The sequence below is a fragment of the Oncorhynchus clarkii genome, chromosome 20 (assembly GCF_045791955.1).
Source record: "Oncorhynchus clarkii lewisi isolate Uvic-CL-2024 chromosome 20, UVic_Ocla_1.0, whole genome shotgun sequence".
In the NCBI taxonomy this organism is placed as follows: domain Eukaryota; kingdom Metazoa; phylum Chordata; class Actinopteri; order Salmoniformes; family Salmonidae; genus Oncorhynchus; species Oncorhynchus clarkii.
This window is the reverse complement of record NC_092166.1, coordinates 77,404,324-77,417,238: the sequence shown is the minus strand read 5'-3', so window position 1 is coordinate 77,417,238 and position 12,915 is coordinate 77,404,324. Positions and strand designations below refer to the sequence as shown.

At 40.3% G+C, this 12,915-nt stretch overlaps 1 protein-coding gene across 1 annotated transcript in view; it reads left to right on the top strand.

Annotated features, from left to right (window-relative positions):
- Window positions 1-12,533, top strand: part of LOC139376934 (myomesin-2-like) — a 38,549-nt gene extending 26,016 nt beyond the window's left edge. The window contains exons 29-36 of the mRNA XM_071119946.1: window positions 5,635-5,722; window positions 5,827-5,865; window positions 6,407-6,512; window positions 7,459-7,622; window positions 9,829-9,865; window positions 10,113-10,135; window positions 10,231-10,286; window positions 11,391-12,533. Of these exons, the coding sequence (XP_070976047.1) occupies window positions 5,635-5,722; window positions 5,827-5,865; window positions 6,407-6,512; window positions 7,459-7,622; window positions 9,829-9,865; window positions 10,113-10,135; window positions 10,231-10,286; window positions 11,391-11,852 (975 nt within the window). The 3' untranslated portion in view covers window positions 11,853-12,533. The remainder of the gene's footprint in view (window positions 1-5,634; window positions 5,723-5,826; window positions 5,866-6,406; window positions 6,513-7,458; window positions 7,623-9,828; window positions 9,866-10,112; window positions 10,136-10,230; window positions 10,287-11,390) is intronic.
- The last annotated feature ends 382 nt before the right edge of the window (window positions 12,534-12,915 follow it).

Sequence of the window (12,915 nt, the reverse complement as noted above, 5' to 3'; positions counted from 1 at the left end):
ACCCAGTCGTTCAGTCTTTTTGTTCTGTATCTATGGACACGACCCAGTCGTTCAGTCTTTTTGTTCTGTATCTATGGACACGTCCCAGTCGTTCAGTCTTTTTGTTCTGTATCTATGGACGCGACCCAGTCGTTCAGTCCTTTTGTTCTGTATCTATGGACACGCGTCGTTCACTTTTTGTTCCACGACCCAGTCGTTCAGTCGTTCAGTCTTTTTGTTCTGTATCTATGGACACGACCCAGTCGTTCAGTCTTTTTGTTCTGTATCTATGGACGCGACCCAGTCGTTCAGTCTTTTTGTTCTGTATCTATGGACACGACCCAGTCGTTCAGTCTTTTTGTTCTGTATCTATGTCGTTCTCTTTTTGTTCTGTATCTATGGACGCGACCCAGTCGTTCAGTCTTTTTGTTCTGTATCTATGGACGCGACCCAGTCGTTCAGTCTTTTTGTTCTGTATCTATGGACGCGACCCAGACGTTCGTTCTAAATTTTCCATTGCCGTACTGCTTGCTAGCTAGCCAACTACAACGAACTTAGAATCACGTCAAACGTTAAAAAAAAAGAATAACAAAAGTAGCTGCATTTGTCTAAGTGACATTTATTTGGATACATACATAACAATGAGCTATTGAGGAGCGGTTTTGCCTGGCGTAGAACATGTAATATCTCTTCAGGACGCTGTTGTTCAGAGAAGCTAGCCAACAACACAATCACTTCAAATTGAAGCTGGAAAGACTGCAAACTAGCTGCACTTCGTTTTGTTTGACCTTTTTTCAAATGACATTTCTTTGTACAGTGTCTTTGGAAAGAACTCAAACCCCTTGACTTTTCCACATTTTGGTAAGTTACAGCTTTACCCCATAATGATAAAGCAAATACAGGTTTTTAGACATTTTTGAAAATTTATAAAAAATGAAAAACAGCAATACCTTATTTACTTAAGTATTCAGACCCTTTGCTATGAGACTCGAAATTCAGCTCAGGTGCATCCTGTTTCAGTTGGTCATCCTTGAGATGTTTCTACACCTGTGGTAAATTCAATTGATTGGACATGATTTGGAAAGGCAGACACCTGTCTTTATAAGGCCCCACAGTTGACAGTGCAAAAACCAAGCCATGAGATCGAAGGAATTGTCTGTAGAGCTCTGAGCGCTTCTGCAGCATTGAAGGTCCCATCATTGAAGGTCCCATCATTCTTAAATAGAATACATTTGGAACCACCAAGATTCTCCCTAGAGCTGGCCACCCGGGCAAACTGAGCAATCGGGGGAGAAGGGCCTTGGTCAGGAAGGTGAACAAGAACCAGATGGACAGAGCTGTAGAGTTCCTCCGTGGAGATAGGAGAACCTTCCAGAAGGACATCCATCTCTGCAGCACAAAAATCAGGCCTTTATGGTAGAGTGGCCAGACGGAAGCCACTCCTCAGTAAAAGGCACATGACAGCCCGCTTGGAGTTTGCCAAAGGGCATCTAAAGACTCTCAGGCCATTAGAAACAAGATTCTCTGGTCTGATGAAACCAAGAGAGATCCTAGATGAAATCCTGCACCAGAACGCTCAGGACATCAGACAGGTTCACCTTCCAACAGGACAACGACCCTAAGCACAGCCAAGACAACGCAGGACCGACTTTGGTACAAGTCTCTGAATGTCCTTTAGTGGCCCAGCCAGTGCCCGGACTTGAACCCGATCTATCATCTCTGGAAAGACCTGAAAATAGGTGGTCAGTGACGCTTCCCATCCAACCTGACAGAGCTTGAGAGGATCTGCAGAGAAGAATGAGAGAAACTCCCCAAATACAGGTGTGCGAAGTTTGTAGCATCATACCCAAGAAGACTCAATGCTGTAATCGCTACCAAAGGTGCTTCAACAAAGTACTGAGTATTCCATCGATCCATGTTTAAAACATACAATATACTTGCACTGAAGCTCCTCAACAACTGCATCACATTAGTCATCTAACAGACTCACATCCAGAGCGACACACAAAAGCAACCAGGGCCATCCTCCCCTCAGCAGCCACCCTGGTTGCTTCTGTGTGTCGCTCTGGGTGGGAGTTGGTTAGATGATTAATGTGATGTAGCTGTTGAGCGGCTTCACTGCAAGTATACGGTATGTTTTAAACATAAAAAAATATATACTGTATATATTTGCATTTTAACGTCATAGATTTAGCCGGTGGTAATTTATGGAATAGACACCTGCTGGAATGCGCTTTTAACCAATCAGCATTCAGGATTAGACTCACCTGTTGTATAAAGATTGAACAAAAGACTGGTAACTGCCAAAATAAAGGAAACATAAACATAAAGTGTATTAATAGGGTGTTGGGCTCTCACGAGCCACCAGAGCCGCCAGAACAGCTTCAATGCGCCTTGGAATATATTCTACAAGTGTCTGGAACTCTATTCGAGGGATGTGACACCATTCTGTACAGCCACTGCAGACATCAGATTGACCATGCAGAGCTTTTAAGCATGATGGGATGTTTTAATTGCTTAACTACCTCATGAACCACACCTGTGTGGAAGCACCTGCTTTCAACATACTTTGCATCCCTCATTTACTCAAGTGCTTCCATTATTTTACCTGTACATATAATAGCAGGTGTTACTGTATGTGGACAATAGGCAGAAGCACAATTACATTTCTTGGAAACCCAGTAGTTTGGATAGTAGTCTACAGTAAAAGGACCTTGCAGTCTGGTAAACCGGGTTAGGCACATTCATCCTATGACTTCATTGCTGGAAATCTCAAGGCAGTCATTGAGAACAGAATTGTTGTTGAGTACATTTCTGAGCAGTCCTGTGACTTTCCATATCATCTAGACATGATCAGGACAAGCCAAAGTTAGTCATACTAATACTCTAATACTGTATTACCCTTGTTTGTGTTGTTGGAGGGTTCTATCCGCCTACACAGTCATGCTGTCAGTTCACAGGATGTTGGTTTTATCCGCCTACTTTATACCACAGGATGTTGGTTTTTGGTGGCATTTTAGTTGGGGGGGACATGCTCATGGTATTGGCTGGGGCGGTATGAGTGGAATGGTATCAAGTAAATCAAACACATGGTTTGATGCCATTCCATTCGCGCCGTTCCAGCCATTATTATGAGCCATTTTGCCCTCAGCAGCCTCCACTGTTTCACACAAAAAGACAAGAGACAAACAGCCAGCAAAACATGCGTGATGTAATGTGATGTAATGTAATGTAAGGGAAGTAAGAGGTGCAGTCGAGGTGAATTTTGACTTGAGGTCCTAGGGGCACCAGTCATTTATAGGAAACAAGAGGAATAACCCTGAGGGGAAGAAGATAAGCAGCTCGATCCTCAGTAAAGCTCCACTGTCATAGAAAGCAGTCACTTCCAATTATGTCATTATAAATATTCACACCCTGCAATCGTACTCACAAAGTACTACTCAATGTCCTCACAAAGCTATGAGATGGAAGAGGTTACTCTGATCCTGTGCTTGATATACAGCCTGTTTGACATTGGCCACATGTAAATGCCAGTAGTGGTGAGAAAAATTATATGAAATTGAGACAATAGCTAGGTTTGCATCCAATTGGCAATAGATTTTCATGCGAATATTAAAAAAAAAAAATATTCAAAAATGTTTTTCACCAGTGGTGTGTTTCCACCAAACTGACTCGTTGCAGATAAAAGTCAGCTTAAATTGTGACGTACCAAATACAAATGTAAAGTTCAATGTGTTTCCATCGTATTTACAACTCTAGCGATAGTTTTGCAAATGTGTCTACTCTGGTGTGCACACTAGCCAACAGCTTGTAGATGCAGTGCGGGTAGGCTGTGCGGGTAGGCTAGTCAACATGTTGAGATTATTATGGATAATAGCGAGAATATTTTTATCTATCAAATGGCAGTCAAGCATCAATACCATCTCATCAGAATAAGACCCTTGGTATTTATTGGAAAGGAGCATCACGCTCATCACTGTGCCCTTTCATCACCCTGTGAAGTTCATCATAACTTATTTCATCTGTAGCCTAATAAACTGCATGGTTTCCCCAGTTGTAGTGGGAGAAGTAGACTACATACCATATCATCGCGGAATGATACTTCGATATGATGGTTATTATATCAATATTTGCGCATAAAGGCCTTCCACTGCCATTTCGTGCGTGATACATTTTATCAGCAGAAAAAGAAAGCACCAATGTTGAACTAACAAATGATCTGTCAGCATTTATAAAATTGTACTGAAACTTCCTGTTTCCATCACAGCTGTTTTTACAAAATATGGTTTGACTTTACTCATGTAAAAATTGTGGATGGAAATGTGGTTAGAGACAGTGTATGAACCGGAATTGACTAAAGCAAAACAATTCTAATCTCAATGTAAGGATGTTAATCATGCTTACGTGGTCAATGCTACTATTACAGAGGGTAGGCCTATTTATTGCATTCTAATTTGAGGCCTATCTACTGCATTCTAATTTGAGGCCTATCTACTGCATTCCAATTTGAGGCCTTTCTACTGCATTCCAATTTGAGGCCTATCTACTGCATTCTAATTTGAGGGGTATCTACTGCATTCGATTTTGAGGCCTTTCTACTGCATTCTAATTTGAGGCCTATCTACTGCATTCTAATTTGAGACATATCTACTGAGACATATCTACTAATTTGAGACATATCTACTGAGACATATCTACTAATTTGAGACATATCTACTGAGACATATCTACTAATTTGAGACATATCTACTGAGACATATCTATACTAATTTGAGACATATCTACTGAGACATATCTATACTAATTTGAGACATATCTATTGAGACATATCTACTGAGACATATCTATACTAATTTGAGACATATCTACTGAGACATATCTACTAATTTGAGACATATCTACTGAGACATATCTACTAATTTGAGACATATCTACTGAGACATATCTACTAATTTGAGACATATCTATTATAATTTGAGACATATCTATTCTAATTTGAGACATATCTATTCTAATTTGAGGCCTATCTACTGCATTCTAACTTGAGACATATCTACTGAGACATATCTACTAATTTGAGACATATCTACTGAGACATATCTACTAATTTGAGACATATCTACTGAGACATATCTACTAATTTGAGACATATCTACTGAGACATATCTACTAATTTGAGACATATCTACTGAGACATATCTACTAATTTGAGACATATCTACTGAGACATATCTACTAATTTGAGACATATCTACTGAGATATATCTATACTAATTTGAGACATATCTACTGAGACATATCTATACTAATTTGAGACATATCTACTGAGACATATCTATACTAATTTGAGACATATCTACTAATTTGGGACATATCTACTCATTTGAGACATATCTACTAATTTGAGACATATCTACTGAGACATATCTATACTAATTTGAGACATATCTACTGAGACATATCTATACTAATTTGAGACATATCTACTAATTTGAGACATATCTACTAATTTGAGACATATCTACTGAGACATATCTATACTAATTTGAGACATATCTACTAATTTGAGACATATCTACTGAGACATATCTATACTAATTTGAGACATATCTATTCTAATTTGATTCCTGAAAAGTTTTTTTTTATCCGACCTAGTTCTCCAAGGCTTCCACTGGCATTTACAAAGCTACCATCAGTGACGACAGAGGAAAGCATCAGTCCCAAATTGAAATATCTGGCCATGGTAAATACTATTATCAAAATGATACCATGTTGTATGTGAAATATATTGTCTTACTGTGAACATACTTTGAATGTAATTTTGTTCTATCAACATCTCTCTTACAGCTTTTGATGAAATTATCAACAAGCTTTCTAAACTTGCTGGTAGGTACAAATATCTTCAAGTTTAGCTGGCTTGATTGCCACTTCCCTTTTTTAGTATACTTAGCATATCTTAGCATGCTTTAACATACTTTAGCATACTTTTAAAAACGTATTTCAGTTTATTCTACTCATTATTCAACCAGGGCAATAAATCAGTTGGACTTGATTGTTAGATTACAGATAATGTGTTCCTCACACAGTTCTGTGGTTTTTCTCAGTGCAGCTAAATCAGTGCAGCAAAACTAATGAGGCGGATAACACAGCCAGTGGGCATATCAAGGGTCTTGTTACTCTACCCTCATGAACTGGGCTGAAGTAACAAATCTGTACCTGTCGTCCTAGCCTGAAATCTTATCCCCATTACAGCATTTGTTGTGCTGATTTCCAATTCCCTGCACTCGCCAACCAATTAGTAAACCACAGCAAGTCACCAAGTTGTGTCTATCTAAGAAGATATATTATTAATTTAAGAGACGTATAGAACATATATGTCAGCATATGTACACTAAAGGACGCTTGGGTTTTCCTTTTCGCTCACCAGGATCCTCTGCAACTGAGTTGGCAATTCACTGCACAGCAACAGGCATTCAGCTCCAATGCCACATGAAATACTACACAGAGGAGATGAAAATCCATTGGCTGCACGTGTAAGCATATGCTAAGTATTTAAATATGGGGGGGTGGGGGTCTTTTCTTTTCTTAAATTATGCAGAGAATGCGAAATTATGGAAATGTTCATGTAAATAGAATCCACACAAGGTTTTATCCCAAGGCGTAACATGAGCCAGGCATGTAAACATGATTTGAGATTTTGTCAAAAATTGTGACTCTTTAGTAAAAATGTACAACAACAGTGACACCAGAGCCTTTCTTCACACACAAACAATACAAAACAAATATAAACTCTCACTAATGCTCTGTCCTAAGGAAATATTTAGTAGGCCTACCTAGCAGAATAGCTACAGGATAATTAAAAAAACACTTGTGGGAAGTCATCGGTTACAGCAGCTTGTGTAAGGCAAGCCAGTTTCAGCTAAACCATGCGTGGGTCTTCTCATCCCTGTATGAACGTTTTGAAGTAGCTGCTTCGGGTTTTTCTTTCTTCTGGCGTGCATGGCATAGACAAGGGGAGCATGTTTCACAGCACGGCAACAATTTCACACGCAATGACTGAACAAAGCTCACCATTTCCCATGATTCCTCACAAATTTGAGCTTGGCAAATTTCAGGTCCTCCCTGCCTGCCAAAAGGGCCATGGCACATAAATAACATAATGATGATGCTCAAATGGTCCAGAAAGGCAACTGCAGCTGGTCATTATTTGATAAACTACTAGAAAATGACACTTATTATGAGAGAAATTAGGAAATTCTACCATTTTCATTAGAATCAATCACAATTTCATGTTATGTTTGTATGATCCTAATTAGGTCCTCATTGAGCTACCTGTGAATTAGTTTATACAATTTTTCATTGACTGCTCTTTAGGGGCCTACTCAATCCAACACAATGGATACCTTCAATAGCAGTGTTTTTTCAATCCCAAAACAATAATTATTATGCTCCATCTGTTCCTCCCCTTTACCATTCCAGGGAAAGGAAACTCTCTCACTCTGAGAAGGTGCATATTGGAGGTACCCCAGCCATGGCCACTATGGAGATCATTGAACCCACAGACAAGGATAAGGGTCTTTACCACATCCAGATAATAGATACGGATAAGACCTATACTCGCACCATCGACCTCTCTGGAAACGGTAAGCCAGATCATATAGACCGTATATATGCCGTCGTACTTGTCCTTTAACAACCTACTTCTCCTACCGTCTTGCAAATAGCATAACACATGAACGCAGTGATATTAGCACATTCAGCATGTATGAACCCCAAGAACAATACCAGGATAATGGTAACCTGTAAATGATACACCTGATCAATGGAGTTCACCATTTTAGATATTCACATTCATTCATATGCATTGGATTCCCAGCCCAGTCTTCATTAGTGTGTGTACCTAACATCTAAATGTTGAAAAAAACGGAGGTTGTATATCATTACCATTTTTTCTGGCAGTATATCAATGAGGTGGAGTCTTCAGCTGGACCACAGTAATGAGAACACTGCGCATTTTTATCAAAATGACCAACTACTAAAAACTGTTGTAGTTTTTATCATACCACATACCAACTATTGGCCACTCTACTGTAGTCCTGCCACGGTAACCCATGCAGTGTCCAGTTTCACACTGATTTCTACATTTATAATACAAAGAAAAGGGCATCTCTGCAGCTGGGTACACAGAAGCAAGCAGCATATTTAGGCTAATCCGTTGGATGAAATAACAGGAACAACAATATCAAAGGTGCAATCCTGGCTCAGACTTCAGTTAGTCAACAGACTGTTTGATGACAAACATAATCAAGGGCTGGTCCCTGACAGGTCATGCGATGTGTGGGCTGGAAACAGTAATGAGTGAGCGAGGATGAGCTATTTCAGGCAAAACACAACAACATTACAATAATGAGGTGCGATATGTTTCAGTGTGTGCAAATGAGGTAAGATTAGGGAGGTAAGGCAATAAATAGGCCATAGTGGCGAAATAATTACAATTTAGCATTAACACTGGAGTGATAGATGTGCAGAAGATGAATGTGCAAGTAGAGATACTGGGGTACAAAGGAGCAAAAAGTAAAAACAATATGAGGATGAGGTAGTTTGGTGGGCTATTTACAGATGGGCTATGTACAGGTGCAATGATCTGTAAGCTGCTCTGACAGCTGATGCTTAAAGTTAGTGAGGGAGATATGAGTCTCCAGCTTCAGTGATTTTTGCAATTCGTTCCAGTCATTGGCAGCAGAGAACTGGAAGGAAAGGCGGCCAAAGGAGGAATTGACTTTGGGGGTGACCAGTGAAATATACCTGCTGGAGCGCATGCTACGGGTGGGTGCTGCTATGGTGACCAGTGAGCTGAGATAAGGCAGGGCTTTACCTAGCAAAGACTTATAGATGACCTGGAGCCAGTGGGTTTGGCAATGAATATGAAGCGAGGACCAGCTAATGAGAGCATATAGGTCACAGTGGTGGTTAGTATATGGGGTTTTGGTGGCAAAACGGATGGCACTGTGATAGACTGCATCCAATTTGTTGAGTAGAGTGTTGGAGGCTATTTTGTAAATGACATTGCCGAAGTCATGGATCGGTAGGATAATCAGTTTTAGGAGGGGATGTTTGGCAGCATGAGTGAAGGATGCTTTGTTGCGAAATAGGAAGCCGATTCTAATGTGAGTTTACAGTCTAACCAGACACCTAGGTATTTGTAGTTGCCCACATATTCTAAGTCAAAACCGTCCAGAGTAGTGATGCTGGATGGGCGGGCAGGTACAGGCAGCGATCGGTTGAAGAGCATGCACTTAGTTTTACTTGCATTTAATAGCAGTTGTAGGCCACGGAAGGAGAGTTGTATGGTATTGAAGCTCGTCTGGATGTTAGTTAACACAGTGTCCAAAGAAGGTCCAGAAGTATACAGAATAGTGTCGTCTGCATAGAGGTGGATCAGAGAATCACCAGCAGCAAGAGCAGCATCATTGATGTATACAGAGAAAAGAGTCGGCCCAAGAATTGAACCCTGTGGCACCCCCATAGAGACTGCCAGAGGTCCGCACAACAGGCCCTCCGATTTGACACACTGAACTCTGTCTGAGAAGTAGTTGGTGAACCAGGCGAGGCAGTCATTTGCGAAATCAAGGCTGTTGAGTCTGCCGATAAGAATGCGATGATTGACCGAGTCGAAAGCCTTGGCAAGGTCGATGAACGCGGCTGCACAGTATTACACAGCTAATGGCTGTGTCCAGGCACTCTGCATTGCATTGTGCATATTAACTATAATAAATCATAAATAATGTAATTAGAGCGGTTTAATTACTACATGCATGAAAAGCCAATTTTTTTCTTTCTTTTTCACAGCCTACGATAAAGCCTTTGCGGAATTCACAACTCTCAAGTAAGATAATCACGTCATAATTCTGTTCAGTGTATTCATTTCCGTGTTGTTTCATGCACATGTATGCAGGTCAATAATACTATATACATTTAATCTTCATTTCAGATAAAACACAGCTTGAATTCCTATATAGTGTTAATGTATTGTGGTAATGCAGAGCATGTGTATGGAGTTACAGTCTTGGGGTGAAATATACAAAGCCTCACTGTGCTAATGAACTCACTGCCATTTTCCCCTTGTTTTCCAGAGAGGAAGCATATGCTGAAGCCAGTGAGTACATTCTCTTGTTATAATGCTAGATTGTGGCTCTGTGGGAATTTTCTGATTCGGACAATATTGTTATTATATAATATCTTCATTTTTAGAACGTGGCAAAGTGCTGGGCGGTCTCCCTGATGTTGTTACCATCATGGAGAAGAAGGTAATTTACCTTTTATTTTGTGATTGAATACAATGATGGGAATATATTTAACACTAGAACAGGTAACCAGACATGGTTTAACACATTGCGAAGGTCAGTGTCAACTACCATAACCAGATGGATGCAGCTGATGTCCCCTGTAACCTACTGTTGCATTATACACAGCACCAGTGGTGGGAAAAGTTCCCAATTGTCATACTTGAGTCAATGTAAGCAAAATACTACTTGAGAAAAGTAAAAAAGTTTTGGTTTTAAATGTAATTACTAAAATATACTTAAGTATCATAAGTAAAAGTTTAAATAATTTCAAATTCTTTATATTAAGCAAACCAGATGGCACCATTTTCTTGTTTATTTATTATTTACGGATAGCCAGGGGCATGTGTTTAGTGAGTCCTCCAGATCAGAGGCAGTAGGGATGACCAGGGAAGTTCTCTTGATAAGTGCGTGAATTGGACCATTTTCCTGTTCTGCTAAGCATTCAAAATGTAGAGTACTTTTGGGTGTCAGGGCAAATGTATGGAGTTAAAAGTATATAATTTTCCTTAAGAAAGTACTAAAGTAAAAGTTGTCGAAAATTGAAATAGTAAAGTACAGATACCCAATACAACTACTCAAGAGGTACTATAAAGTATTTTTACTTAAGTACTTTACAGCACTGCACAGCACTGGAAAATCACTCTTAGGTGGAAGATTATGGAGTTATATTGCATTTCACAGCACCTCCTCATGTCAGACTTCATACAGCATATGATATATTGCGGGAAAACATAAACTGGGGTCCTTATGAAACACATGCGTGATGTATATGATAGGAATATTGTGTAGACATGTCATATGGTTTGCATAATGGCAGAATAGAGCTACTTGTAAAGGTCACTGTAACTGCACCTCTCTCCAAAGTGACTACACACACTTGTTTGTAGTGTGATTGGTTATTTTACCTTGGGGCTGCAAGAGGGGAGAGACTAGGGATTTAACAAGACACGATAAGCATAGTAAACTCTGATTAAATCAAACAACAGCACTCCAACATTCCATCTTCTTCTGTTATATCTGTGTGGGTAACCAACGGTGTTTCAATTCCTTTGCCCTGCTTGGTAGACACTGAGTTTGACCTGCACAGTGTGCGGTGACCCCAAACCTCAAGTCACCTGGTTAAAAAATGGTGCAGAGGTGTATACCGATGACCAGTACTTGGTGTCCCTCGAATCCGGGAAGTTCGCCAGTCTCACCATCAAGCGTGTGTCCCTGGAAGACTGTGGCAGGTATACTATGACGGTGCAGAACAAATATGGAGGAGAGTCCGTGGATATCGTTGTGAGCGCCTACAAGCATGGAGACACGATTCCACAGGCCAAACCAACGCTAACGCCCAAGTCCATCATCCCACCTAAACGTCCTATTGAGATCCCAGGTCCCAAGGTTGTCACCCCTGCCCCTTCCCCAGCTCCTTCCCATGTCTCTTCTCCAGCCGGTGCCAAGTCCCCCACCTCTCCTAAGGGACTGAAGTCTCCCACCCCAGCTCGTAGCATGAAGTCCCCTACCCCAACAAGGAGAAAGTAAACAACCGAAGCACTTCAATTCCAAAGAGAGACAAGACGATGAAAAGTGATTGATCTTTTTGCATGAGTCATGAAATATAACTTTATTTAAAGCTTGAATCCTTTATTGAAACAATAACATAGCAACACCCCGCCTCTGTTTTGGTAAAAAGCTATGGGATGGCCCTGGTTATACAGTGTTAAAACAAGCTTTTGTGTTTTGATAGGGTATGACAGTTAAACTAATATCATAGGCATTTATAATTTATTTTCATCGAGAATCAGGTATATATCATTAATTTACAAGTCCAAAAATTTATGTTGCAACTAAGGATTCCAACGTTAAGACAAGATGTCTCTCATTTTTCACTGGGGGGGGGGGTTGTCATCAAGGTTTACTAAGCTGAATGTCCCTTCTAATGAACTTGTCTCTGTCTCACTTTGGGTGCTTTGGTAAAAATTGACCAGCTTTGATGGTTAGTTTATTACATCTCTGTTTTAAAAGCTGCACTTTCAATTAGCTGGTGCAATGTTGAGGTATTGGCTGTCCCTACGGATGGATAACCCCAAAGTGCTGGACCTCCACTTAGCCCACAGCGGCAGGCGCGGCGATTCTAGTCACTGTCCCCAATAAATCACGTTACCCTTCTCGCCGCCGCATGTCTCCGCTTGCTTTTGTGCTAATAAAAAGGAGCAAAAATCACTTCTCACTGTGTGGTCCCTGAGCTGTTTACTGTTGGGTTCCAGCGTACACTCACCCAAGGTGTCTGAATGCAGTCGCAATGTAAAATATGTAAGCGATTAGAGTGGCTATAGGCCTATCTGAATCACATCAGCACTTTTCCCTACCTCTTTGCCCACTCTTATTTTCAACTCCACAAATCAATTCATGTATATGGAGCACCTATGGCTGTTTGCCCACTGACAACTTGCCATCAGATTCCCCACTATTCAATGGTAGTTGTTAATCAAGTATCTCCACAAGGATATTGTTAATAAATCACAATCACATGTCTAGTTTTGGCGGGAAAGGAATTCACTTTATTCATGTTGTGTACTCCTAACCTAATTGAGTATGTGCAATT